This window comes from Mastigoproctus giganteus, chromosome 9 (assembly GCF_048544385.1).
Source record: "Mastigoproctus giganteus isolate SK-2022 chromosome 9, ASM4854438v1, whole genome shotgun sequence".
NCBI classification, from domain to species: domain Eukaryota; kingdom Metazoa; phylum Arthropoda; class Arachnida; order Uropygi; family Thelyphonidae; genus Mastigoproctus; species Mastigoproctus giganteus.
In genome coordinates this window covers 155,076,588-155,104,327 of record NC_143583.1, presented here as the reverse complement: position 1 = coordinate 155,104,327, position 27,740 = coordinate 155,076,588, and the positions used below count along the sequence as shown (strand labels likewise).

General features: G+C 36.1%; 1 protein-coding gene across 1 annotated transcript in view; it reads right to left on the bottom strand.

Annotated features, from left to right (window-relative positions):
- The window catches only part of Gyg (glycogenin 1), a 153,231-nt gene that overhangs the window by 46,047 nt on the left and 79,444 nt on the right, over positions 1-27,740 (bottom strand). The window contains exon 3 of the mRNA XM_090381883.1: positions 25,990-26,164. Coding sequence (XP_090238009.1) covers positions 25,990-26,164 — 175 coding nt within the window. The remainder of the gene's footprint in view (positions 1-25,989; positions 26,165-27,740) is intronic.

The window sequence follows — 27,740 nt, the reverse complement described above, 5'->3', positions numbered from 1 at the left end:
CGTGAAAAGGCAGAATAGCTATGATTTTTCAATATGCAAAACCTAATGCCTGTCTTCAGTTATTATTTCAAATAACTGAAATGACTTCAAATTTCAATGCTATTATAACAGAACACATATTGAACAGAAAAGCAACACGTTAAAGCACTTGATCAATTTATTAATTATAGCAGTAAAAAGATGTGTCCCGATGCCATAGAAACTGCTTAACTTAATTTTGGATGACTTCATGTGATGGGAAACATTTTCCTTACAGATGTCCTTTAAATGTGGGAAAATATGAAACTAAGGGGGGGGGTCTCCAGTGCCAAGTCTCCAGGAAGTCTGATGTAGTATGTGCACCGTCATACAGCAGCATCACCCTTTTGACAGCAGAGTATTCCTCTTGCAGTGAATGGCATCCTTCAATAATATCAACAGGCTCTGACTGCTATTTGGTGGATTTCACCTCTTGTGGGAGTGAAATCCACCAAAATGACTATAAGTTTCTGGATGCTATTACCTTTCCTGCACTCGGCATGGCCTTAAACCTTTTGTTGGGTGAGGAGACAGAATGATTCTAGAACATGGATCCTGCTTAAGCCTCAGGACAATAGTGAAACACCCATGTCTCTTCTCTGGTAACGATGTGACCCAAATATTCCTCACCTTGCTTCTATGTACTGTTGCAGGTTAATGAGTGATGTCACCATGCACATTTCATTGATCAATTGGCAAGGCACCCATCTGATGGACTTTACAGCAGTCCAGATATTCATTCATTCCACGATTCCATATTAAAAGCAAAATCTCTGCCTCATCCAAAGTTTGCCTGCCCTGCTGCATCAATGTTGTTGATACGTGCAGATGATGTGTATGGATGTCCACTCCTGTTGTTCATCAACTACGCTCATCCAACCATTGCTAAGCTTGTGATAGTACTTCCTCTCATGCTGCACTGATAATTAAAATTATGGAAATTTAATAATGTCTTGCAAACTTGTTAATTTGACTTTATGAGAGAGCAAAGTTCCATTCTGAGACTTTCCAGATATGTAATGTAACACAAATGTCCATATCAATACATCATAATGAAATTTAAGATGACCAGATGTACTGTTTCCCAGAATTCTTTTCTTCTTTGGAATGCTTAAATGACCTGGTTTTCTGAAATTTTAAATGCAATGGTTTACCGGGCAGTTTTTATCACCTCCATTAAATTGTTTTGATCGAGAGAAAAAAAAAAAAAATCTACCACACAATCTCTCATAAAAGGCATTTGCCTGCATAATTCAATAGTCATGAGCAAGGAGATTTGTCTTATGACGAGGAAGAGAACATAAGATATTGTCACATTTTGATAATCATTCAAATATGCATCAAACAATCAAGAGAATTTTGTTCTTTGTAAGAAATAACATATAACAAGCTATTGAGTCATTCATAAATTTGTCGATTAAAGTTTACACCAAGCAATCAACTGAGTATTAATTTTTTTCAAAGTGGTGAAAGCAATTTATTTTTAAACAGAAAGTAAAAAAAAAAAAAAAAGCTTAGTACAGTGAAACTTTCGTTTAACGGACAGCCATGGGGAACGAAAATTTGTCCGTTAGAGAGAAGTGTCAGCTAACAAGAAGTCTGAGGGAGAAAAAAAAAAAAAAAAGAAAGAAAGAAAGAAAGAAAGAAAAATCATTAAACGCTTAATGTAAAATTAAATTAAAATATATACAGATTTTGAACAATATTTTTGTAAATAATATACAATTACATACACAAAAGATAAAGAAAAATCGTTAAATGTTTAATGTAAAATTAAATTAAATTATATACAGATTTTGCACAATATTTTTGTAAATAATATACATACAATTGTGCTATGCATATTATGACTTTATCTTAAGAAAAAGGCATACAGTAATCACTTATTTTCTTCTGCACCTTCTTCCGGCTGATAATTTTGTTTTCAACATTTGTCTGGAGTGAAGAAACCATCGAATGTCCTTCAAGTATCTTCTTCAACGGCGAAAAACATTTTTAAACGACTGATTTGTATGAGCGCTTCTATTTTCATCAGTGGTTCGTCGTTAATATGTTCTTCGACAGAATGACCTCCTTCCATTTCTTCATCCTCACGAGGAACTTCTTGAAAAATATCGATGATAATGTCGTTGATATCTAGAGCACCCTCTTCTGTAGTGAGGTTTGAGTCTATATCTTTGTAGCCAGGGTCACTTGTAGCTGAAGTATCGTACATTATCAATAGATGTTGAAGTTCTTGTTCTTCTTGGTGCTCCACATTGCTGTTCACACAACTTCAGTTTTTGCGTTTGAGAAGCCAGACTTTACAGCAGATGTGTTTGGTGGCAGAAAAAGATTTTGAATGTTGGACAATTCAATGTGCGGGTGAGATGCAGCATAATCCATGAAAAGAATAATTTTTCTGTTTTGACGAATCATGTTTTGGTTAAAGTGACTTATCCATTCGCTCATGATATCTCGTGTCATCCACGCTTTTTTATTAGACTTCCAGTTAACATTCAAAAGATTCAACTTTATGCCTTTGAAACAACGAGGATTTTGTGGTTTTCCTATAACAAGAGGTTGTTCAAAGTCTCCCAGCATATTTGTACACAATAGTACAGTCAAGCGTTCCTTAGAAATTTTTCCGCCCTGGCACTTTTCGTTTTTTAGACTCATTGTTTTTTCAGGAAGAGCTTTAAAAAACAACCCTGTTTCATCACAGTTGTAAATATCCTTAACTTCAAAATCACAACATAAATCTTCCAATTTGACGGTCCACTCTGTTACAACCCCAGTATCAACAGATCCACCTTCATCACTTATGGTTTTCCAAGAAATTTTATGCCGAGTTTTGAACTTGTCTAGCCATCCCTCAGAAGCTTTTAACTCATTTACTCCCATAGATTTCGCAACCTCCAAAGCCTTTTCCCTAATAATAGGCCCATTAATGGGAATTTTTTTAGCACGTGCACAACAAAACCACTCATATGTAATATTGTCAATTTGAAGTCCAACAGTTTTCGAGAATGATTTTTGAACCCAATCATTTCCGTGTTGCCAAAATTGTTTGAGCAGTTCATTTTTTTTCCCTTCAGGATGTTGCTCACCTGCGTCTTCCCGATTTTGAATTTTGCAGCGAGATTGCGAACACTATTTTTTTGCCGATCATACGCATTAATGAGTTCGACTTTATCTTTTAAAGTTAAATGTTTACGAGAAGACATTGTGCACTTCACACAACACTGAACAAAACTGAAACTCAAAAGACGAAAGGCCGACCAAATTCTCCCCCTGCACACACCGAATTCATCAGAAGTTTTACACGTGCCTTAAAATTCTTGAAAAAGGGTTTAGAACCGCGACGTAAACCTTGATAAAATTCAGAGAATCGGAAACAGAAAATAAACACACGATTGAGGCAATATGTGGAAGAAAAGTTCCTAGAAAAAGGGTTATGAGCTCTCACGCAGTCCGTTATGGGGAAATCAAATTAAGTGCTAAACGAAACAGTGCAGATTGCCTGTCCGCGTCCGTTACAGAGAATGTCCGCTAGACAGAAGCTGAAAACACGTTAAAACCAATGGAGGTGTTGGGGAATTTGAAAATGTCCGTTGTAAAGAGATGTCCGTTAGAAGTTTCAGTGTATATATTTAATAAGTAAATGCAAAGAACTGACTGTTCTGAAAACTGTATCATAAGCAATGACAAGTGGTAACATACATCAGATGATCAAAATGCTAAAATTTTGTATTTAAGAAAAATTTTCACCCCTGTTTGCAAAGCAAGTGAAGAAAGAAAGAAAGAAAAAAAAAAAAAAAAAGTTGCTCACGAGATCAACCGATCACAATATTCAGGGTTAACATAGTAAGATTTGAAGTGTCCAGCCCATTTTTCTAGAAAAATTGGCTCAACACTTCAAATAAATTAAAATTTATGGAATCCAAATTTTGGCTTTCAAAAATTTGGAGACAGTTAATAGAAACCATGAAATTTTTTTGGCCAAAATAGGCAAAAAAGAATTAAGATTTTAAGGAATTAAACTTCACTGAAAACTACATAAAATGTAAAAGTAAACTGCAGCCATTATCAATCTACTGCAGAATGGAAGCCTCCTCAAGAATTTGTGTTGAGGAAAATCTTCCACGCTTGTTCAGTGCAGGTTGGCAGATCGACAGCATTTAGAGGTCAGGGGCTTGAACCCCGGTCGACTCAAAGAGCATGTGCTACTGCACTCCCAACCACTCGGCTATGGAGGCCACGACAACATACACATTTTGCATTAAATAAAGGATTATTTACCAGTACAATATACTTTTAAACATTAGTTTATCTAGGTTTTTCTGTCTGTAAATTTCTGTTTGGATTTTAGGCATCAACTGATTTTGATTAGCCAAGAAAGATACTGCTGCCCTCTTCAAAAATGTTGAGTCAAAGCATTTCCAAAGCTTTACCAGAGAGAGAGAGAGATCTGATTTTTAATTTTATTATTTCTCGCTTGGCTGAATATCCTCTTACACTCAGCATTATTATGAGAAAATGTTAAAATAGCATTACCTGGGATAATTTTTTATATTTCAAGCTTCTTTATGTACTTGTCAGTTCACCTCCCACCCCAAGGACTATGTACACCATTCTTTCCTCTTTCATTATTAAGTAAGAACTGATACACAAAATACCTTTTATCTTCCATGATATTGAGAATTACTGGAGACTTTTTTTTGTGAAAACAAATCCACTCCATCACTACTGTATGAAAAATTGGTTCTCTAAATATGATTATATTTTTTATGTTAAATAATAATATTCAATACTTAAAAGAATTCAGTTGGCAACCTGCTATCCAGCAATTCTGTTTGGAGTTAGCAGACTTTCAACTGCCATAACTGAACACTTTGGTTTTAGGAATTCATGACAGAAAGTCAGCTGGCCACCCAAATAAGGCCAAAAATTATGAAATTTATTCATAAAGTCAAAACGCTTCTTTCGGCTTTGAGTGTATTAAATATTTCGAAATAATATCATTCCAATAGATCACACCAGCTTTTTAATTGCATATTTAAAATGCTTATGATAAAGTTTTCCGCAGACGTTGTGGCATACTAGTGACACAACAAACTATTTTGATATTCATGACGTATTTTAGTCTTTAATAATTGTGACTGGAAAGGTGTTTTGGATTATGTTTCTAGATTATCAGCCAATACAAGTTACAGAAGTTGCATCTGGTACATTTATTTCTTTTAATAAATCTTTAATGATAAATAAATATATCTTTAAATGATATTAGTATGAAAATAAGATATGACCTTTAACAATATTAGTTATTATTATTAGGTTTTTTTTTTTTAGGAGCATTAGCAACTAAGGCCATATTGCTCCGGGGATATGCAATGGTCATTCCCTGATCTTTCCGCATCCTTTGTATTTGGTGGTCACGGGTTCGAACCCCGGAACAATATTAGTATGAAAATAAGATATGATCTTTAACAATATTAGTATTTAATGAACTTTAAATTTTTTTATTAATCTTTATTTCTTTCTAAAATGAGGGAGTGTATCATTTGTGGGTCATATTGCATGTGTTGAATTGAAATGAAAAACTTGTAGAATAAAATCTGCTTTATTTTGTGGCTAACTGAACAATTACAGTAAACCATTCTGTTTATTATGGCTGTATTTGTTAATGAAAATAAGAAATTCACAGAATTTTTTTAAAAATTAAACAGATTTAATATTTTTTGTAAAATGAAAGACAGAAAAAACTAAGTTATTGCAAAAAGATGGGAACACTGAGATGTAGAAGGGGTCAAAAAAAAACAAAAGATAATCGTCTGTTGTAAACCAGGGGAATTGGTAGCTATGGGAATAGACATTTTTAAAAATGTATGCCAGTTTGGAAAGAATTACAAATTATATGCAATTTGTAATATGCAATTTCAAACTGATACTCATTATTTAGTGTTTTCTTTGCTGAAAAATTTCACTGACAGAACTGAAAGTGAGAAACAAGAGTGGGCTTTGAGTGAAAAAACACGTGACTTTTTTTTTTTTTTTTTTAATGCCATTCCACACATGATGAAAATGTTGACACAATATTTCCAGAAAAAAAAAAAAAAAAAAAAAAAAAAAAAAATGTGCAGTGGTCAGATAAATGAGATTCTCTTTATATAAAAACAATTAATTTCATTATGCAAATTTAACAAACTTTAAAATATTAAATTTTTATATATTGATCAAAACGATTAAGCAAGAAGTTCAATAAAATATAGAGTAAAACTTTGGTTTCTGATTTATTTTATTGCAATACTGCTAATTATTTTTCAACTATACTAATGTAATTATTCTTTTTACAACATACTAAAACCATACCTGCTCTTTTATGACTAATTTTTATTTTAGAGCACATATTACCTAAACCTGAAGTTCTCCTTATCTCGGTGTCCCCCCCGCCCCCAAACTGTATATCAGGTTTTATGCTTTAACACTTTTTCCCTACAGTTTAACACTTTTTCTGGCTATCAGCATCTGGTTACCCTAAACCAACTTGAAGGCTTGTTGTTATTGTTATTTGGTTTTTTTAGGAGCATTAGCAACTAAGGCCATATTGCTCCGGGAATATGTGGTGGTCATTCCCTGACCTTTTCGCATCCTCCGTATTTGGTGGTCACGCGCTCGAACCCTGGTCTAATCAAGAAGCGTGTGTGTGCTACGCACTGCTGCTCCTGCCCACCTGGCTACGGAGGCACCCACTTGAAGGCAAAAAATAAAATAAAGCATTTCCCTTAACTAAATAAGCCTCATACATAAATAAATTGAACAACAAAAAGATAAGATAGGAAACGAACCTGAGAAACCTTCTCATCATCTTCTTGTTCAGACTACACATGAGGCGGAGTATAAATTCAAATTGCAGAAGGATGGGAAGATAGATGTGCAAAGGTTTCCTTCAGCCAGTGGGTAGTTAATTGTTGGAATAAAACTTCCATCTAGTGTTGTATAAGTGGGTAATCTGAATAAATCAAGGAAGAACTGGACAAACTATTAGAGAAGAAAGGACAGGTGATATGAGAAGTGGTTTTTTTTTTTTTTTTTGCTATGCTGTATAACTATGCCTGCTTTCTTGCATCATTTGAAACTACTAATACTACTTTCATGGATTAAAACCAAAAGCGTTTTAAAATCAATTTAAAATCAATGTCATTAAAAATTTCAGCATAACTTCATATTCACCACTACAGCTGAAGACGCTTTCCATTTGAAGAGGAGTAAGCAGGTGAAAACTGAATGCCTAATGACATAAACACTGCGAAAGAAAAAATACGAGTAGGAGTGTCTTATAGGCCTAATGACTCGAATGAGTACAATGAACAATTGTACAGAGAAATAGAGTGGGCTAGTAAATCAGAATGTCTTATAATGGGGGATTTTAACTTCCCAGATATTGACTGGAACTTGTGGGTTGGTCACTCACACACTAGTAAGATTTTTGTAGATTTATTGGATGATTGTTTTCTACAGCAGCATGATCGAGAGGCAACCAGAGAGGGTAATACTCTTGATCTGGTTATCAGCAGTGATCATTTGTGTATTAAGAATTTGCAGATAAAGGAACCACTAGGTGGCAGTGATCACAGTGTACTGATGTGGGATTCACTTAAAGATATAATTACCATCAGGGGTAAAGGAAAGGGTTTTTGCTTCTGTAAAGGTGAATACAGTGGTCTCAGACAGTTTCTAAATTCTGTACAGTGGGATCAATTGACAATAATTCCACTGTACAGAATTGTACTTGAATGCTTCCCACTTAGTAAATTCTAAGTGGGAAGCATTCAAGGAATTAATCGTAGAAGCTACTAAAAAGTTTCATACCTATTAAGAAATATTGTTCAAGGTTTAGGCCTAAATGGTTATCAAATGAACTAATGAGACTTGTGACAGAGAATAAAAATGCATGGGATGCATATAAATTATCAGGTGACACAGAAGCCTATGGCAGCTATAAGCTAGTCTGTAACCAAGTCACAAAGGAGGTTAGGCAAGTGAAGGCAGATTACGAGAAATCTTTGGTAAAGGATGCTAAGAAAAACAGCAAGGACTTCTTTACTTATATAAAAACTCTAGAAGGGGATGAACAGATTGGGCTACTTGATATCGATGGGGAATCGAAGGGTGACAAGCAATTACAGACCAATTAGTTTAACTTCTGTTCCAAGTAAAATAATGGAGTCACTGATTAAAGATGCGTTGCAGGATCATCTAGACAAGACTGCAGTAATTATTCAGCCACAGCATGAGTTTGTTAAGGGAAAGTCTTGTCTGAAAAATCTGATCTGGTTACAAAGGAACTGGATGCAAAAAATAATTTTGATATCATATATTTGGATTTCAGGAAAACTTTTGACACTGTTGCGCATGGAAGACTATTGTACAAATTGGAGCAGAATGGTATTAAGGGTAAGGTGCTACAATGGATAAAAGGATGGTTGAGTGGGAGAAGACAGAGGGTGGTAATCAATGGGTGCTGCTCTTCTTGGACTAATATTAGTGGAGTCCCACAGGGGTCTGTGTTGGGTCCACTGTTGTTTTGTATATTTATCAAATGATATTGATGAAGGTATATCAGGCTTAGTGTCGAAGTTTGCAGATGATACAAAGGTAGGCAGGGTTATTAATGACAGTAATGTCAGTGTGCTACTGCAACAGGATCTAGAAAATTTCAGCAGATGAGCTAAGAAGTGGCAACTGAAGTTTAACCTTGACAAATGCAAAGTACTGCATATGGGTAGAAGTAACCCAAGAGAAAAACGTACGAACTGTGTGGTACTAAGGTGGTTATTAAGGTGGTAGAAAATGAAAAAGACCTGGGAGTAATTGTGCAGTTAGATATGAAGTTTTCTGAGCAATGCAAATAGGTTGCCAGGGCAGGTCATGGGGTTTTGTCAATGATATATAGGAATTTTGCTAGCAGGGAAAAGGAGGTGATTGTCGCTCTGTATAAGGCAATGGTCAAGCCACGCCTTGAGTACTGCATACAAGTTTGGAGGCCTCATTTTAGGAAGGATGTAGATTTGCTTGAGCGTGTACAGAGAAGGGCAACAAGATTGGTGAGGGGAATGAAGGGATCCTCTTACCAAGAGAGGCTTAAGTTCTGCAAATTGCAGTGGCTAGAGACTAAGCACCTGCGTGGTGATCTGATTGAGGTGTATAAGGCCTTGAATGGGTTGAGCACACTGAATTCTGATGGGATCCTTTCACTTGTTCAGATTATGAACCTAAGGGGGCATAAATTCAAATTAAGAAAAGACAGATGTAGAATAGATGTGCGGAAATTTGCCTTTAGCCAGCAGGTAGTTAATTGCTGGAACAAACTTCCATCTGTCGTTGTGGAAGTTGATAGGTTAAATAAATTTAAGGAGGAACTGGACAGGTATTTCGAGGGAATGGTGCGATTTTTTTTTTTTGGCCGATGCTGCATAAGCTCATACACTTGCTTTCTTGCATCACATGCCATTACCACTACTACTACTACTCCGAAGTGTAATGTCTGCTCTTTGATAACTGTCTTCAAGGGGTCAAGCAGAAATTCTCCATGGATAATTTTTATGCTCATGGGGCATTTCAGGTAGAATAGGAATAATGGAAGGTCTGAATGCAAAATATGAAAAAGTAAGATTCCCTTCCCCCTTGTTGCTTAATAGTTTAGAAAGAGAAATAAGTTGAATATCATTAAAGAAAAAAACAAAGCATGTAAAGAAATGATTAAAATTTTTCACTTGGCAAATTTGGGTGTATGACTAACTGTCCTTTTAGTTCAGGCCCTGGTTGTTGAACTTAAATTCTATGGGAAAGGGGCCATTGTGTTGTGTTTTTCTGATAAGATTACAGCTTGATGAACATTACATGCCAACTCAGGGTTCTGATGGGCACTTATGAGAGTTTGAGGAGTCCGGTAAATGCCCTTTAAGGTATTAAAATGGTGAACAAATCACACTCTCAGCTGTCCAACTCAACACCACAGCTCACTCTTGTGCATCAGCCAAAACAGTGACAATCTCCAAGGCAGAATGCACTGGTCCCACAGGAGTTAGTTATTTTCGGTGACTCTTTTGTCAAGGAGACAGGCAATATATTATGCAAAAAGAATAGGTGAAATAGGACCAGGGCATGTCTGTCAGAGACAAAAGTTGATGATGTTGTAGAACAGATATCTTTTAAGGGCACAAAGGGTGATATTGTTGTACATGTTGGCACTAAGGACATTAAGAGTAGAAGATCTGCAGATTTAATTAACAAGTACAGGTCAATGCTGAAAACCAGACGTGAGTTAGGGTTAAATTTGAGTGTCTGCAATTCTGCCCAGACAGGACAGGAGGAAGTATATGATGAGTGCATTGTCAATCAATTCGGCCCTGAAGAGATTGTGCAAGGCTCAAGGGGTAGAATTTATCTCAGCGTGCTCTGTGCTTGTTAACAGGAGAGACTGCTTCTACAGTGATGGAATACACTTAAATAGAAGGGGTGCAAGAGTGTTTGCTGATGCTATTGAGGCAGCATTAGGTGTGTTGTAAAACTGCTAGCATGGGGGGGGGGGATTCACACACTAAAAGGTTAATTGTAGCTGCAGGCAGAGGTGAAAGTGATTTTTGCACTGCTTCTATTAGAATGAGCAGAGGCCTGGAGGGCAGGGTACTTGGGGGTTCAGGGATTGGTGGGAGTCATGAAACAAATGAATAGATAGGCTGTGTTAGGGTAACTAAAAATAAGAATAGTTGCATCTATACTTGCATATACACCAATACTAGAAGTATAGTAAATAAATTTGATGAATTTGAAGTGCTGGTCAAAATATCAAAGGTAGATACTGTTGGGATAACAGAGAGATTGTGTCACACAGATATAAGCAGTGCAGAATTGGAATTTGGGGAGTACAATGTGTACAGAAAGGGAGGAGGGGTTATGCTGTTAATTAAGAAAAACATAAGATCTAAGGAAGTGCATCCAGTTGATAAAGATGGACAGTGCAACGTTGAGTCAGTTTGGTGTCGCATAAGCACTGAAAAAGCAAAAATGAGAGTAGGAGTGTGTTACATGTCTAATGAGTACAATGAACAAGTATACAGAGAAATAGAATGGGCCAGAAAATCAGATTGTGTTATAATGGGGGATTTTAACTTCTCAGATATTGACTGAAACTTGTGGATTGGTCACTAGCATGCTGGCAAGACTTTTGTGGATTTATTGGAGGATTGTTTTCTGCAGCAGTATGTTTGAGAGGCATCCAGAGAAGGTAATCAATACTCTTGATCTGGTTATCAACAGTGATTATTCGTGCACTAAGAATTTGCAGATAAAGGAACCACTAAGTGACAGTGAACATAGTGTATTGATGTGGGATTTACTTAAAGATATAATTACCATCAGGTGTAAAGGAAGGCCTTTTGCTGCTGTAAAGATGACTACAGTGGTCTCAAACAGATTTTAAATTCTGTACAGTGGGACGAACTAACGATGTTACTAACAGAAAATTATAAGTGGGAAGCATTCAAGAAACTAACTGTGGAAGGCTTTTCATACTATTTAAGAAATATTTTTCAAAGTTCAGGCCTAAATGGATGTCAGATGAACTAATGAGACTCGTGGCAGAGAAGAAAAATGCATGGGATGCATATAAATTATCAGGTGACAAAGAAGCCTATGGCAGATACAAGCTAGTCTGTAACCAAGTCACAAAGAAGGTTAGGCAAGTGAAGGCAGATTACAAGAAATCTTTGGCAAAGGATGCTAAGAAAAACAGCAAGGACTTCTTTACTTATACAAAAACTCTAGAAGGAAGGGGATGAACAGATTGGACTACTTGATATCGATGGTTCGACTGTTGATGATCCTGTTCAGATAGCTGCTAATCTGAATGAGCATTTTGTATCTACATTCACATATGATGAGTTATTAAGGGAGGAAAATGCCAGAAATTTATCAAACTGTAACAGGGTGCTTAATGATTTTGAAATAACTGAGAGCAAAATGGAGAAGAAATTGATGTTAAACATAAGAACGGCACCTGGGATCTATCCAATTTTTTGCCTTTAGCCAACAGGTAGTTGATTGTTGGAATAGACTTCCATCTGTTGTTGTGGAAGCTGATAGCTTAAATAAATTTAAGGCTGAACTAGACAAACATTTGGAGTGATCAGATGAGTAAATGGGAAGGGTTTTTTTTTTTTTGGGCTGATGCTGTAAAGCTTGCTTTTTAGCATCATATGCCTCAACTAATGCTAATGTTATTTTACAGGAAGTGGAAAAGGAAACAAGCAAACCCTTAGCCATAATTATGAGAGCATTCTTGGACTCGGGGGGAAATTCCCACAGAATTTTCCCTGAATTTCCTGGACAAATGTATCCCCAGTTCACAAAGGGGAATCTAAGGGTGACGACAAGTAATTATAGACCAGTTAGTTTAACTTCTCTTCTGGGGAAAATAATGGAGTCATTGGTTAAAGATGCATTGCAGGATCATCTAGACAAGAATGCAGTAATACAGGAACTCCCCAACTTACGTAAAGTCAAATTTACACAAGTTTTTGCCGGCTGGCGCAAACTTAAAAAAAATCATGGGAACGTATTTTGCTTCCTGTAGGAATAAATGGAGGTATCGTGAAAATATCGTAATGTGAACCCGATAACACATCATTGTTTTTTTTTTCTCTTGGAATTCGTTCCAAGTCCTTGGAATTTGAAAATTTTGCTGTATTACTTAAAAGGTCATTTTTATAATGAAAATTGCACTGCACTTTCATCGTTATCATATGTTCTGTTATAAGAATTAATTTTGAACACCTTTGTGATATTTTTCTAAAGCACATTTCTGGGGGTCACGACCAAAAAAACAATAAAAACAATTTGCACTTTCCGGTTTATTGGGCTTTTCTGTTTGTACATCTAATTATAAATGGGTAGTAAACTCGATCTTATTGCATTTGTGATAATACTGATAACTGCAATTGTGTGGGTTTTTACGCTATTATGGTGAAATGTGTTCCCCTTCACTGAAATATTCAATCATATAAAAAACGAATTTCAGAAACTTCTCTTCATTCTTATTTACATATTACAGTGATGAAGGGAAAACGACCAATGAAAAGTGCAAGTGGTGGTAGTGCCAGGAAATGAAACAAAATTGATTTAGAAATGAAGATGAAAATGATGAAGTAGTAAGAAGCAGGACAAAGTTTGTCATCTATTGCAAGGGAATTAGGTCTCACTGCTTCAACAGAGAACACTATTTTAAAGGACAGTGTGCATATAAAAGAAAATGTCAAAGGATCAATCACCACACTTAAGATCAACAGTGATCACAAAAAGTGTTCAGGTGCTATATCGAAGATGGAACAGCTGTTAATAATATGGATAGAAAATCAGGCTCAGAAGGGAGTGCCCCTGAGTCTAATGACCATCCAAGCAAAAGCAACAAGTATTTATAAAGATATTAAGGATAAGTATGGCGAGCCCCAATCCAAGTTCGTGGCAAGTAACAGGTTGTTTAATAGGTTCAAGCATCGCACTGGTTTCCACAACGTTAAAGTATGCGGTGAAGTCGCTAGTGCTTATTCTGCAGCTGCAGAGAAATTTTGTGAAGTGTCGGAAAAAATTATTGATGGAGGTGGCTATTCAATGCAGCAAATTTTTAATGTTGACAAGACTGCTCTGTATTGGAAAAAAAATGCCAGATCGAACATACATTGCCAAAGAGGAAAAGACAGTGCCAGGTTTGAAGGCTTCAAAAGATAGGGCCATGCTCTTGCTTGGGGCTAATGCAGGGGGAGATTACAGATTAATGCCACTGCTTGTGTACCATTCTGGAAATCCATGCGCATTTAAGGGCATCAATAAAGCCACCCTACCCGTGCATTTCCGATCGAACCAGAGAGCACAGATATCTCTCTTTAAGGATTGGTTTAAATGCTGCTTCATTTCCGAGGTTGAAAAATATTGTAAAGACAACGACGTTCCTTTCAAGATTTTGCTTCTTTTAGATAATGCTCCTGGACATCTTATGCATCTAGATGATTTCAATTCAAATGTGAGAGTCATATTTCTACCGCCAAACACGACTTCACTCATCCAACCTATGGATCAGAGTGTTATTTCGAATTTAAAAGCATACTATTTATGCACATTTTCTCAGGCATTGTCTGCAGTAGACGGTAAGAAAAATTATGTTAAGAGACTTTTGAAAATCTTACAATATTTACCACGCCATTTTAAACATTAATAAGGCCTGGGCGGAAATTACTAAAAGTTGTTTAAATGGCGCATGGAAGAAAATATGCCCACAGAAAATATGTAAAGGTTGCAGGGCTACTTCAGTTGAAGGTTGATGCCAAAGACGTGGTATTAATAGAGGAAGAAGACAAGGAATTATCTAACAAAGAACTTATTGACTTGCAGGCAGCGATAGTGAAAGAAGAAAATGCTGACGAAGTTCAAGATGAACCAAATGAAGAGCCGAAAGGCTTGATCACCAGAGAGATGGAATGGCATTTTGTGAAACTGCATTGGCAATGGCGAGCTTTGAGAAGATGGATCCTGAGAGTGAACGATTCTTAAAAGTTAACAGAGGGGTGAATGATATGCTTGCTTCGTACAAAGAAATCTACAATGAAAAGAAAAAAGCCACTGTCCAGTCATCCATTAATATGTTCTTTCGTAAGGTTGAGTAGCCAACCACTTCTAAATCTCCACAGCCCTCAACCTCTGCAGAGGCATACTTATCAGCTGAAGATGTCAATTCTGGCAACGACGCTCGAGAGGTAAAACTTACTGATGTTATGCCTGTCTCCCCTCTTTTTTTGTAATTTTATAATTTTGAAATTTTTTTAAATTGCTCACTTTGGTAATTTTTCCTGCACGAGATAAAAAATTGAATAAATACAATAAATAATTCTATTTACATGTTTGTCGAACATTTCTTTTTTGATTCATTCATTTCAGCGAGCACAGTTGAGAGTGCTGCACAAAGCATGGGGGATATTCCCCGACTTACTTAGCGTTGCGCAGAACGCAACCCTTACGTAAGTCGAGGAGTTCCTGTAATTCAGACACAGCATGGGTTTGTTAAGGGAAAGTCTTGTCTGAAAAATTTGATTGGATACTATGATGTGGTTACAAAGGAACTGGATGCAAAAAATAATTTTGATATCATATACAGTGTACTTGGATTCAAGAATGCTTTTGACACTTGCACATGGAAGATTACTGTACAAATTGGACCAATATGGTATTAAGGGTAAGTGGATAAAATGGTGGTTAAGCGGTAGAAGACAGAGAGCAGCAGTGCTTTTTTTTTGTAAAAGAATAGGTGACGGTACTCATTCTTTGCTATCAGGAAAAATTGAAAATTTATAGGACATGAAAAGCACAGTACTCTAAAACATTATTTCCTAATATTGTTACTTTAGTAGTAATGTTTTTGGAATAAGGACAACAAATTAAGTATTTAACACAGTTTATTAAGCATAAATATATTATTCAAGTATACTAGGGAGCTTCACCCTCTGCTCGCTTCTTTGTATAAAATAAAATACTTAACACAGCTTTCGACACTGTATGTCTCTTCCTTAGCTATGAATACATAAATACATTACATATGGAAATCAAGAATGGTACAGCATGGTCATGTTGGATAAACAAAGCACGTGCACGAGGTTTACCTAGCATAAACACGCCTAAACAGAAGCTTGTTTTAGCACAGTAAAACAAGCTTTTGTTACCTATTTTAGTATTTGGTGCATATTGCCGTGTAACCTGCATCCCTCTTCTCCTGTTGACTGAATAAATATCACTAAGAGGAAAGTTATTTTAATGTACAAAAAGATAAAAAATAAGTAATAAGTAAAAAATAATAAGCAAAAATTAATAAAAAAAATTTCATAATAAAAGTTTTTATAGAATATTCCAAATTTTTATTGAGTTGTCATCCAACACAATATGCCGACTTCTTTACTTGTTTGGTTCTGTTGCTGAATGACGTTTCCAAAGCAGCCACAAATTGACATATTTTGTTGGATCGAAGCGGATCAGCAGTGGGCCTACAATTTTAAGAAACAGTAGTGAATAAACCTTTTGTCATCAACAAAGCTCTGGTTGGGCTGGCGATCAAATTCATTTGTGAAAATCCTCTTTCACATTCACTCGATGAAATTGGTATAGTACTCAGAGCGTCCATCAAATGCTTCAATTCTTCCGAAAGCATCTTTTCAATTAGGTACCCCCCCCCCCCGAAATCCACGAATTGTATCTCTTTCATTTAACTGTAATTTTCTAACTTCATTTTCATCAAATGCCAACAATTCATGTTTAGAAGGTTTAATACCTTCATTGTCCTCGTTTTCCTTCTCTCATCGTCGATATTGTTACTAGTTCTTAAATTTGAATTTTTTTTCTTTTCTTTTCTTTTTTTTTTTTCTGTCCAAAATGTTGGTGACATTCGGATATTCAGGTACTGTGACCATGTAAACAGAGATTGGGAAAATTTATGGAAAGATGTGGATGATGCACATCTGCGAAACAATGGATGATTATTTGTTGGGGTAAAAGAAAATCACTCTCTCATAATTCTCGGCGGGGGCACTTACAGTTGATTCACAGCGGGTGTCCAACCCATGGCCCGTGCAGAAAGGGAACTAAAACAGCATTTTAAATTTTGTTAATTATCAAAAAAATTTTCTCATTAAATGTTTAGTCAATTAAAATTTTCGAATATTTTCAATTTCAGGTGTATCATTCTTTTTATTTATTTAACATTCACCTTATATTCATCTTAAGTGATCAATGATCCTTTCAGGTTGTAAAAATAGTAGGAAAACATGCGAAAAATTTATGGAATATTACAAATTTCAAAGTGTACTGCATCCAAATGTCACAAGCAACTGTTAATGAAGGTGCTAGTACGCCGTGCCATTGCGTACTGTCCCAAAAAAAAAGCACTCGAGAGCGGTAATCAATGGAAGCTGCTCATCGTGGACTAATGTTATTAACAGAGTCCCTCAGGGTTCGGTGTTGCAACCACTCGTTTTGTATATTCATCAATGATACTGATGAAGGTATATCAGGCTTAATGTCGAAGTTTGCAGATGATACAAAGGTTGTCAGGGTTGTTAATGACAGTAATGGCAGTGTGCTACTGCAACAGGATCTAGAAAATTTGGGTAGATGGGCTGAGAAGTGGCAACTGAAGTTTAACATTGACAAATGCAAAGTACTGCATATGGGTAGAAGTAATTCCACAGAAATGTACTAACTGTGTGGTACAAAATGAAAAAAATCTGGGAGTAATCGTGCAATGCAAACGGCTGCCAGGGAAGGTCATGAGGTATTGTCAATGATATACAGGAATTTTGCTAGCAGGGAAAAGGAGGTGATTATCCCTTTGTATAAGGCAATGGTCAGGCCATGCCTTGAGTACTGTGTACAGAGAAGGGCAACAAGATTGGTGAGGGGAACGAAGGGGTTCTCTTACCAAGAAAGTCTTAAGTTTTGCAAATTGCAGCAGCTGGAGACTAGGCACCTGTGAGGTGATCTGATTGAGATGTATAAGGCTATGAATGGGATGAACACACTAAATTCTGATGGGATTCTTCCACTTGCTCAGATTATGAACTTGAGGGGGCATAAATTCAAAATGAGGAAAGACAGTTGTAGAATAGATGTGCAGAAATTTGCCTTTAACCAGTGGGTGATTAATTGTTAGGGCAAACTTCCATCTGTCATTGTGGAAGTTGACAGAAGAATCTTTATTGCAACGCTTAGAATGATAATTTACATAATATTAGTTGCAACAGCCCGTCACGGCACAGTGGCCAGGGGTTAACATTGTACTACAGCTTAAATAAATTCAAGGAGGAACTGGACAAACTTTTAGAGGGAATGGCTGTGTGAAATTTTTTTTTTGGCTGATGCTACATAAGCTGATATGCTTGCTTTCTTGCATCACATGCCTCTATTTCTACTACTGCTAAAACAGGACTTTTTTATAATATAACACCCGACAATACATTTAAATTCAAAGGGGAAAAAATGTGTTAGTGGAAAAAAATCAAAGACTCGCTTGACGGTGCTCATATGCGCAAATATGACCGGAACTGATTAAAAAAAACTGTTTATTATTGGAAAATCGTTAAAACCTCAGTGTTTCAAAAACTTAAGGAAACTTCCTGTGGATTACACTGCAAATAAGAAAGCTTGGATGACTTCGGTTATTTTTTGGCAATAGGTAAATGATTGGAATAAGGAGCTATTCAAAAAGAAGAAAAATATATTATTGTTAGTTGATAACTGTCCTGCACATCCCCAGATTCAAAATTTGTCCATCATTAAGCTAGTGTTTCCACCTCCTAATGTGACATCAATTTTACAACCAATGGACATAGTTTGAAAGAATTTTATAAAAGATTTCTAGTTGTACATATGCTCAATCAAAGAGAACAGAAACTTCTGTTCCACTTCTATATTGATATTGGATGCTATAAATTTATTGAATGATGTGTGGAACAACATTACTTTGACAACAATATCGAATTGCTTCAAGAAATTGAAATTAAATTCAGATGAAATTTCAATTGTAGATGAAGAAGATGGAAATGAAGAAAACAACTTATCATTATCCGAATGGTTACTACGTAACAATGCTGTAGGTTTTAATACAGATAACATCGATAAATTTGTAAGAGTTGATAACAACTTATTAACTAGCGGTCTTCCTACAGAGAGTGACATTGTAGATGCTGTGTTCAACAAAGACAATAACGATGATTGTAAAGACGATTATTGTGATGATGATATTACGACAACTGAAAGTGAATCAAAACAGTGCCGACAATCTCACAAGTTCAAGGTGCAATGGACACATTAGTCAATTTTTTTGAAGGAACTGAGACAAATAATGAGCCTTTTAATGCATTGAGTGTTTTAAGGGGACACTTAAGAAATAGCAAAGTGAAATAGTATTTATTATTAAATAGTATTGTTTTTAATTACAGACAAATAAATTGTGTTTAATATTAAGTGTATTGCAGTTTATACAAGCATATTAATACAAATAGTATGTAGGTATATACTTATATTATTTTTTTTCTCTCTAATATTTCTTTTGTTTTTTGAATCTATCTTTTTATCAAGTTATTGAGAATTAAAAAAAAAATAGAAAGTAGATTTAACTCATCACCGATACAAAGTGTTCATTGTTTAATGCCCCCAGGGGGTTTCTCCATCTCCACTATCACGGTTATAGAGAGTAACGGTTCTAATGAGGACATTCTGTCGGTCTCATGATGCTCATTATAACCAAGTTCAACTGTAATTTATTTAATATATTGTTAAGTTTATTTTGATATAAGTTATTTTTTCCTGTAATAGTTTATAAATTTAATTTTTATAATATTATAAAAATAAATTTTTTACTTTCTGTGATATTTAGTAAATTTAACAATGATTGTAACAAGATCCACCTTGAACACATCATCAGAGTGTATCATGACACATACAAAAATAGCCGATGGCAATTTCTGGGTGAATCATGATTTTATCATTTGCAGAACTGTATCAAGTATTCCAAGGTCGACCTAATGGATAATCATAGCTCACCTGGCAATTCTTATCTTTGTCATCATGTATGGACTGTACCAATCTAAAGTTAAAATTTGGTGCATTGCTAGAAGTTGCGTCACTGAAAAAAAATGGGTGCTTGCCCTCAAGAATAATGTAACTGGGAGCTCATCAGTGACTCAACACTCCAGTAACCCACCAAGTGATCCTGATTCGAGCCCCAGAGCAGAATAACCAAATGCAAACTGCTCTGGTTTAGAAGGACTTAGTTCTATTAGGAGACTCCGTTATCACGGAAATGGGGAAATATTTTTTTGTAATAAGGATAGGTGGACTAAAACCAGGTATGTCAACTGGGAGCAACAATTAATGATGTGACCAACACATTCCAGATTTTAAGGGGAAAATATTATTATTCATGTGGGGACTAATGATATTAAGCACACACAATCTGATGACTTGTCAGACAAATAAAGGACTGTGCTGAAGATTGTTGATGTTATTTGGAGCATTAGCAACTAAGGCCATATTGTTCCGGGGATATGCGGTGGGTATTCCCTGACCTTTCCGCATCCTCCGTATTTGGTGGTCATGGGCTCAAACCCCGGTCTAATCAACAAGCGTGTGCTACGCACTGCCATTCCTGCCCACCTGGCTACGGAGACACCTTAGTGTGCGGAAGAAATGCTGTGAGTTAGGTTAGAGTATATGTGTCTGCAATTCTGCCCAGGCACGATAGGAAGAATTATATGCGGAGAGCCTTATGGATTAACTCAAACTTGGACTCTGCAAGGCTTTTGAGGGAATATCAGTTTGGCCTGCACTCGTAGGTAGAAGGAATCTGTTTTGTAGAGATGGGATACATCTCTACATAAACAAAGGTGGTGCGAGGGTTTTTTGTCGGTATTACTGAGGATACCTTAAAGGTCCAGGGAAACTGCTAGTTTGCGGGGAGGGGACCAAAGGTAATATAAACACGCATTTATCTGATAATATTTGTCAAAGTAACGTTTGCACATACCTCAAGAGTTCTTGTTTGTTACCACAACAGATCATATTAGCAAGAAGTTCTGAGGACAGAAACATTTCAAATGAGCAGGTAACCAATAGCAGGGAAACAAGTTTAAATAACTTCAAGAGGTACGGCAGGGTAGTCAATAAAATTGAGTGAATACAAACTGCTGGTTACGATAAGTAACGCTCACAGAATAGGGCTTAAGGTAATGTGGTTGCACCTGGAAATAGGGGATGATGAGTTTCAGTACGGTACAATGTATTTAGGAAGGATAAGGCAGATAGAACAGATGGTGGGATTATGCTTTTCATCAAAAGCAGCCTGAGCCAACAAAAGCTTTCCTGGATTCAGACATTTCTTATGATGGTTAGTTAGTTAGTTATTTGGGTTTTTAGGAGCATTAGCAACTAAGGCCATATTGCTCCGGGATATGCGGTGGTCATTCCCTGACCTTTCCACATCCTCCGTATTTGGTGGTGACGGGCTCGAACCTCGGTCTAATCAAGAAGCGTGTGCTACGCACTGCTGCTCCTTCCCACCTGGCTACGGGGGCGCCTCTTATGATGGTATAGAATGTGTATGGTGTGAGATGGTTTGAAAGCAAAGGTATAATGAGAGTGGGAGTAATCTACAGGCCAGATGATTGTGAAGATTATGATGAGACAAAGTTTTTAAATCTACTAGATGATTTTATTTGTATCAATATGTCAGGGAAAGTACTAGGGAAAAGAATATTCTAGACCTGATCATCACCCATGAACCAGATGACATAATAGGGCTGACAGTACAGGAACTAGTAGCAGGAAGTGATCACTGAGTTCTACGGTGGATGATGAAGAGAGGTAGCAGTATTTAAAGGCAAAGGAATGGATTACAATTTCAGGTGAGTAAATTACGACAGCTTAAGGTGCTACATGGCTTCTATTAACTGGACAGATATCTCACAGAGTAAGAATACAACTGAATTATAATATACCTTTAAAACATTAATCACAGAAGCCTTGAATGAGTATATACCATTAAAAAATACTGAGGAGGATTCCAAGTTGGATGAATAATGAAGTTGCCAGATTACTTGAGCAGAAAAAGACGGCATGGAAAAGTTGGAGAGCAATAAAAAGTATTGAAGGCTATAACCGCTACAAATTGTTCTGTAATAGTGTCACAGAACAGGTTAGGCTGGTAAAGCCAGATTATGAAAAATCACCGGCAAAGAGTGAGTGAGGATAAGAAATTCTACACATATATAAATGCAAAGAAGATGACAAACCAGATCAGCCCCTTATGTAAAAGATGTGGGATAGTATTAGATAAATCAGCTGATGTTGCAGATGCACTCAACTTTGCATCGATATTTACAGAAGAGAAACTATTTATGTCAATGAGAAATTATGGAAGTGAAGTTGAAAAATATGTAATTAATAATATTGAAATTTCACATGATTATTTAATGAAAAAAAACTTTTGAGCCTACAGGCAAGTAAGACTCCTTGATGGCACATACCCTATAATTTAAGGGCATGATGTCTAAATTTTGATGTTTAAATTTCATTGAACCACTGAAGCTAATTATGAGAGCATCATTGCATTTGGGAGAGATTCCGTTGTATTGGAAAAGTACCAATGTATCCCCAATACATAAAGGCACTTCTAAGAGTGTAATGGAAAATTACCGACCGATCAGTCTAACTTCACTAGTAGGGAAAAATCATAGAGGCAATTATCAAGGGTGAAATTCAGGATCATTTGGATAGAAATGGAATTCTGAAGGATATGCAGCATGGTTTTGCAAAAGAAAAATCATGTTTAACAAATCTAGTTAGCTATTTTGACAGGGTCACTCGTGAGATGAATTTAGGGAATAATCTTGACATTGTTTATTTGGATTTCAGCAAAGCATTTGACTCAGTCCCACATGACCAGTTACTTTATATGCTGGAACAAGTTGGAATCACAGGGAAAATCCTTAGATGGATAGCAGGAGGCAGAGGGTTGTGATAAATGATTATTTCTCAGATTGGGTTAATGTAAGAACTGGGGTTCTCCAAGGAACAGTATTGAGACTACTGTTGTTTTTTTTTTTTTTTAAATGACATCAATGAAGGAATGAGGCCATGATGTAGAAATTTGCAGATGATGTTTGTTTGTTTGTTATTTGGTTTTTAGGAGCATTAGCAACTAAGGCCATATTGCTCTGGGATATGCGGTGGTCATTCTCTGACCTTTCCGCATCCTCCGTATTTGGTAGTGACGGGCTCGAACCCCGGTCTAATCAAGAAGCGTGTGCTATGCACTGCTGCTCCTTCCCACCTGGCTACGGAGGCACCTCAGATGATGTAAAGATGTAGAGTAATTAATGATCACTGCCAAGCAGATCTTCAGAGTGACCTAGATAGAATTCAGGGATGGTCAGAAAAGTAGCACTTATGCTTTAATCCAGCAAAGTGCAAGGTTTTACACCCAGAGAACAGTAACCCCAAAATAACTTATACACTTGGTGGAACTGAACTAAAGTCAGTAGTGGAAAAAAAAGGATTTGGGAGTTACGATACGGTCAGACATGAAGTTCTCCAAGAATTGTAGACAGGTTGAAAGGAAGGCCCATGGTGTCCTATCAATTATTTATTGAACATCTGTTAGTAGAGATAAGGACATCATAATCTCATTATATAAGGCTATTGTTAGACCACACTTGGAATACTGTGTTCAAGTGTGGAGACTGCACCTAAAAAAAGACATTGAGCTTGAAAGGGTCCAGAGATGGGTAACTCGCCTAGTGAGATCGGCAAAAGGACATCCTTATGAGGAAAGACTTAGAATATGTGGGTTGCACAGCTTGGAAACTAGGCTTAGAGGTGACTTCATTGAGGTGTTTAAGGCTCTGAGAGGCAATAGCAAAATGAATGAAGATGAAATTTTCACGGTTATAAATTATTCTAGAACTAGGGGCCATCAATTCAAGTTACAGGGAGAGATGTTTAGACTGGATTGCAGGAAGTTTTATTTTAGCTAGCGAGTTATAAATTACCGGATTAAGTTTTACCTATGGGAGGAGGGAAATGCATAGACTGTCTGTTTCCTTTTCTCTTATTATTATTTAATAACTATTTATTTAATTTTATTTATTTTTTTGGCTGGTGCAGCATAAGCCTTAGGCTTCCTTTCACCATATGACCATTACTAATACTAAAGCCAAGGCGTTTTAAAGTAGTTAACCAACTTTCGTCAATTATGAGGACCACAGAACTGCTTGGCTTATAGTCAAATTTCAGCCATTGTTATTTCAGAGTAGACAGAAAAATTACTTAAAAAAGTGGGAATATTTTGATGGTTCTAGATGTTTGTGCAGCACCATTCTGCTAAAACACTTAAGCAGAAGAACATAAGACTTATTTTCAGCTCCCAATACCATCAAGTTTTATATAGACACCAGATCAAGACAACCATAACCTCAAGATGGCTTACAGATTAAGCAGTACACTTTGCAGCCAAAGTGGGATGTCTTGAATACTATTCATAATTTGTTATTATTATTTAGAATAGCATTACATTAAGTGTAATAATCAGCTACTTCATAACGATTGGTTTTGGAGAAAATATCATTAAAAAAAATGTGCTTTGACAAACAAATGTGGTAGCACACTGACAAATGGGAGAGGGAGACACTAAAAGAACATATTGCTTTTGTTGCATAATTTTAGTTTAAGGTGAATGATGGGTAAAGTATAAGATAGAGGCAACTCATTGTGAAGGACCTCATAATATGAGATTTCAAAAATGAGAATCTGTACACAAACTTTGGTTTGTTTCTAATGCATGCAGAAGAGATACATAAACTTGTATGTTACTTGAAATTTTTTGTAGTTTGAGTCATTACAGCCTGAAAATCAAGTTTCCAGGTTATTAATTAGTTCCTTTGTTTCTTTTTATTTATACTTTTTACATTCTCTCCTTAATCACCAAGCACTTGTTATGTATAGTTTATATTAATAAAACTTTCATTTCCCACTTCTTAGTTTATTTATCATTAAACATTCTAAATTAATATTAATTATTACAGATCTCAATAAAAGCATTTATTGTAACCGATCAGCAATAAAAGATAAACCTGAAATTTTCTAATTAGTGACTTTAATATGTTTATAAATGAGTAGTGCTAAATACATACTGAATTTTTTTTTTTTTTTTTTTTTTTTTTTATAAGCGTGCTAAGTTTAGAGAGATTAAAAAGATGAACACACATTTTTCTTATATTATGTATGAATGATACACTCTGTAGATATTTTCCAAAGTCTTAACAATCTAGCAGGCATGTCAACCCTCCCCCTACAGTGTTCCAGGTGCATTTTCACCAATCACTGTTTTTTAGATTTTTTTTTTTTTTTTTTTTTTTAAATCAAAAAAATTATTTCTGACTGCCTTAAGTTAAATATCTTAAAAAAGCAAACAGAACTTAATGCAGGTTTAGTAAGATAGCACCTGTATTACTCCAAAACACAGCCTTAAAGAAATTTTTTTATAGTTATACTTCTCTAATTAAAAATTAGATTTTAGGAACACTAAAATTCACACTTTTTCGCAAAAATTTACATAAGTTTTTCTGTTTTGGCATATGACATACACCAACATGTCTGCTAGACAGTTAATGAATAGCATTTCTCCTCACTCTCACAGCAAAGGTTAAAAGCTAGAAGTTGCAAAACAAACAGGTGGGATGAGTTAACTGTATTCACTTATTATTCAGCTCTATTTCAAATACATATTATTACTTCAGCTCAAAGAATAAGTCATCCACAGGCTGAAAAAAAAATTTGTACTGCTAATTCATAGAGAGTACAGTTCCAGTAAGAACTAATTCCAATCAACTATAAATATTTTCCCAAAATGCATTTTAAAGATGTTTCAGCAATTTCATATTCCACTGAGCATTTCTTGATTGATTTCTGTGGGCCTCTGAAGAGATTAACATATTCAAAGTTTTACTGAGCATGTCAGATGTCCTTCCAAAGTGTGGACTACCTGATTATAGCTTACCACTCACCATTCTATTTTTCTGGCCTTAAAACATGTTGCAGTGACACGTTCAAAAAGAAGCAGCATTAACAAAACATTCTTTGTGATATGCTCTTTGAGCTTCAGTGATGGAATATTTGTTTTCCAAGTAAAGTTGAATAATATGCAGTGTGGGATAATCCAGCTCTTCATGAGAATTATAAATCTTATTTAGAGGGGGAGGAGGGTAATGCTTTTCATTAATACATTAGAAAATACCTATATAAAGAAGAGCAATCTTTCATATATAATAATTTGGAGCCTGGCCAAATATTCATTGATATGGATTTAATAAAGATGCAAGTTGAAAAGTAAGAAGTTACCATTGTGTCTGCATCCAAAAACACACACTTTGAGAACTGTGTTAATCGCCAGCAGTGAAGCTTGGTAAATGTTATCCCTAACTCTGGCCTGGTCAGAAGTGCAAGGTTAGCTTCATCCTTGCTATCTAGTACATCTACTTCCTTAACTAGATCAAAAACTGATGATAACTGCAATCTATAACAAAAATTTGTCACTTTCAAATTTAAAGACAAATACTACAATTCCGAAATAATAAAATACTACACACACTACAAAAAGACTGGGAAAAAATTAAACTTCCCACTAATATGGAATCTGTTACTGCAGAAAATCAAATAGGAAAGCAAATTATTAATTAACAAAATTTACTGTGCACTATGCTTGTAAATGAATAAAGAATTTCTTTTAACAAGATCGGTTAGAAACAACTTTTGTTAAGACATGACAGGCCCGACATAGCTCAGTGGTCAAGTAAAAGTGTAACTGCTAAATACAATTAATGATTGCATTCGCTGTTAAAATTATTAATTGTAAACTCTGAAAATTAGTGGTTGTGCCAAGGTATAAAAAAGAGCATTTATAAGTGTGTTATCAATCATTTCGACCCTGGAGAGATTGTGTGCAAGGATCATGAGATGGAATTTTTCTTAGCATAGCCTGCACTTGTTAACAGGAGAAACCGCTTTTATATGAACGAGATGCACTTAAATAGAAGGGGGAGGGGTCAAAGAATATTTGCTGATGCTATCACTGCAGTGTTAGGTGAGATGGAAAACTGCTAGTTTGGTGAGGAGGTTATGCAGACAGTTTAACAGCAGCCAAAAACAGAGGTGGAGTAGAAATGATTCTAAAATAGCTTCTATTGTAATAAGCACTAGATTGCAAACCATGGGGGGGTTACAAAGTCCGTTAGCAATCCATACAAGACTAGTAATTACACAAGTGGCGTTAGAGCTACTAAAAACACCAACTAGAACACATTTACTTGCTTATACATTAATGCTTTGAACATAAGTAAAATTTACAAGACTGAAGATTGGCCCAAATCACCATCAAATGCAGACATTGCAAGAGAAACTGTGTCAGTCTAATATTAAGGAATTTGAATATAGTGATTATAATGAATAAAAAGACATTGGTCCTTGAAGGTTGTCACAGACATTCTCTCAGATATGCCAGACAAGCTGTACTTGCTACCTGGGAGTCTAAACCGCTGATGGAACTGATATTTGGGTGACACTCAAGTCAAGTGGACCCAATTTTGGCGAAGTCCGGACGGTCTGTGACAGCCAAATCCTCTGCTTGCACCTTCACAACGGTGGGACTGTTAGTAATCCTGGGTATAACCTCCATGCACAAGTACATGGTGGGTGACCACCCAGGTGTGAACCAACGTAAGCAGGGGTCGAGGTGTGGCGGCCACACCACATGGAGGAACGCCGCTCCTCTGTGTTACCAGGCAGTATTAGGTGGTAGATGACTCTCATCAACCGGTGAAATACCACCACTTTGTTTATTGGAGGCGAGAAGTGGTGGAACGCATGTTTAGTCTCTAGAGCTAAGTTCTGGTCAACCCTTCCCTATCTCTTCCATCGTGCAGTATGATTGATGACTTTTGAGGTTATGATGAACGTCGTGGCGAGATCCAATATTCCTTACATTTCGAGGGTACAGCTATAAAACGGTGTTCGCAGGCCTGCCGCTAGTTAGTACACCGGACAGAACCTATTGGTAACTCTCTAGGAAGCTTCCGGATCAGCTAGTGTATAAT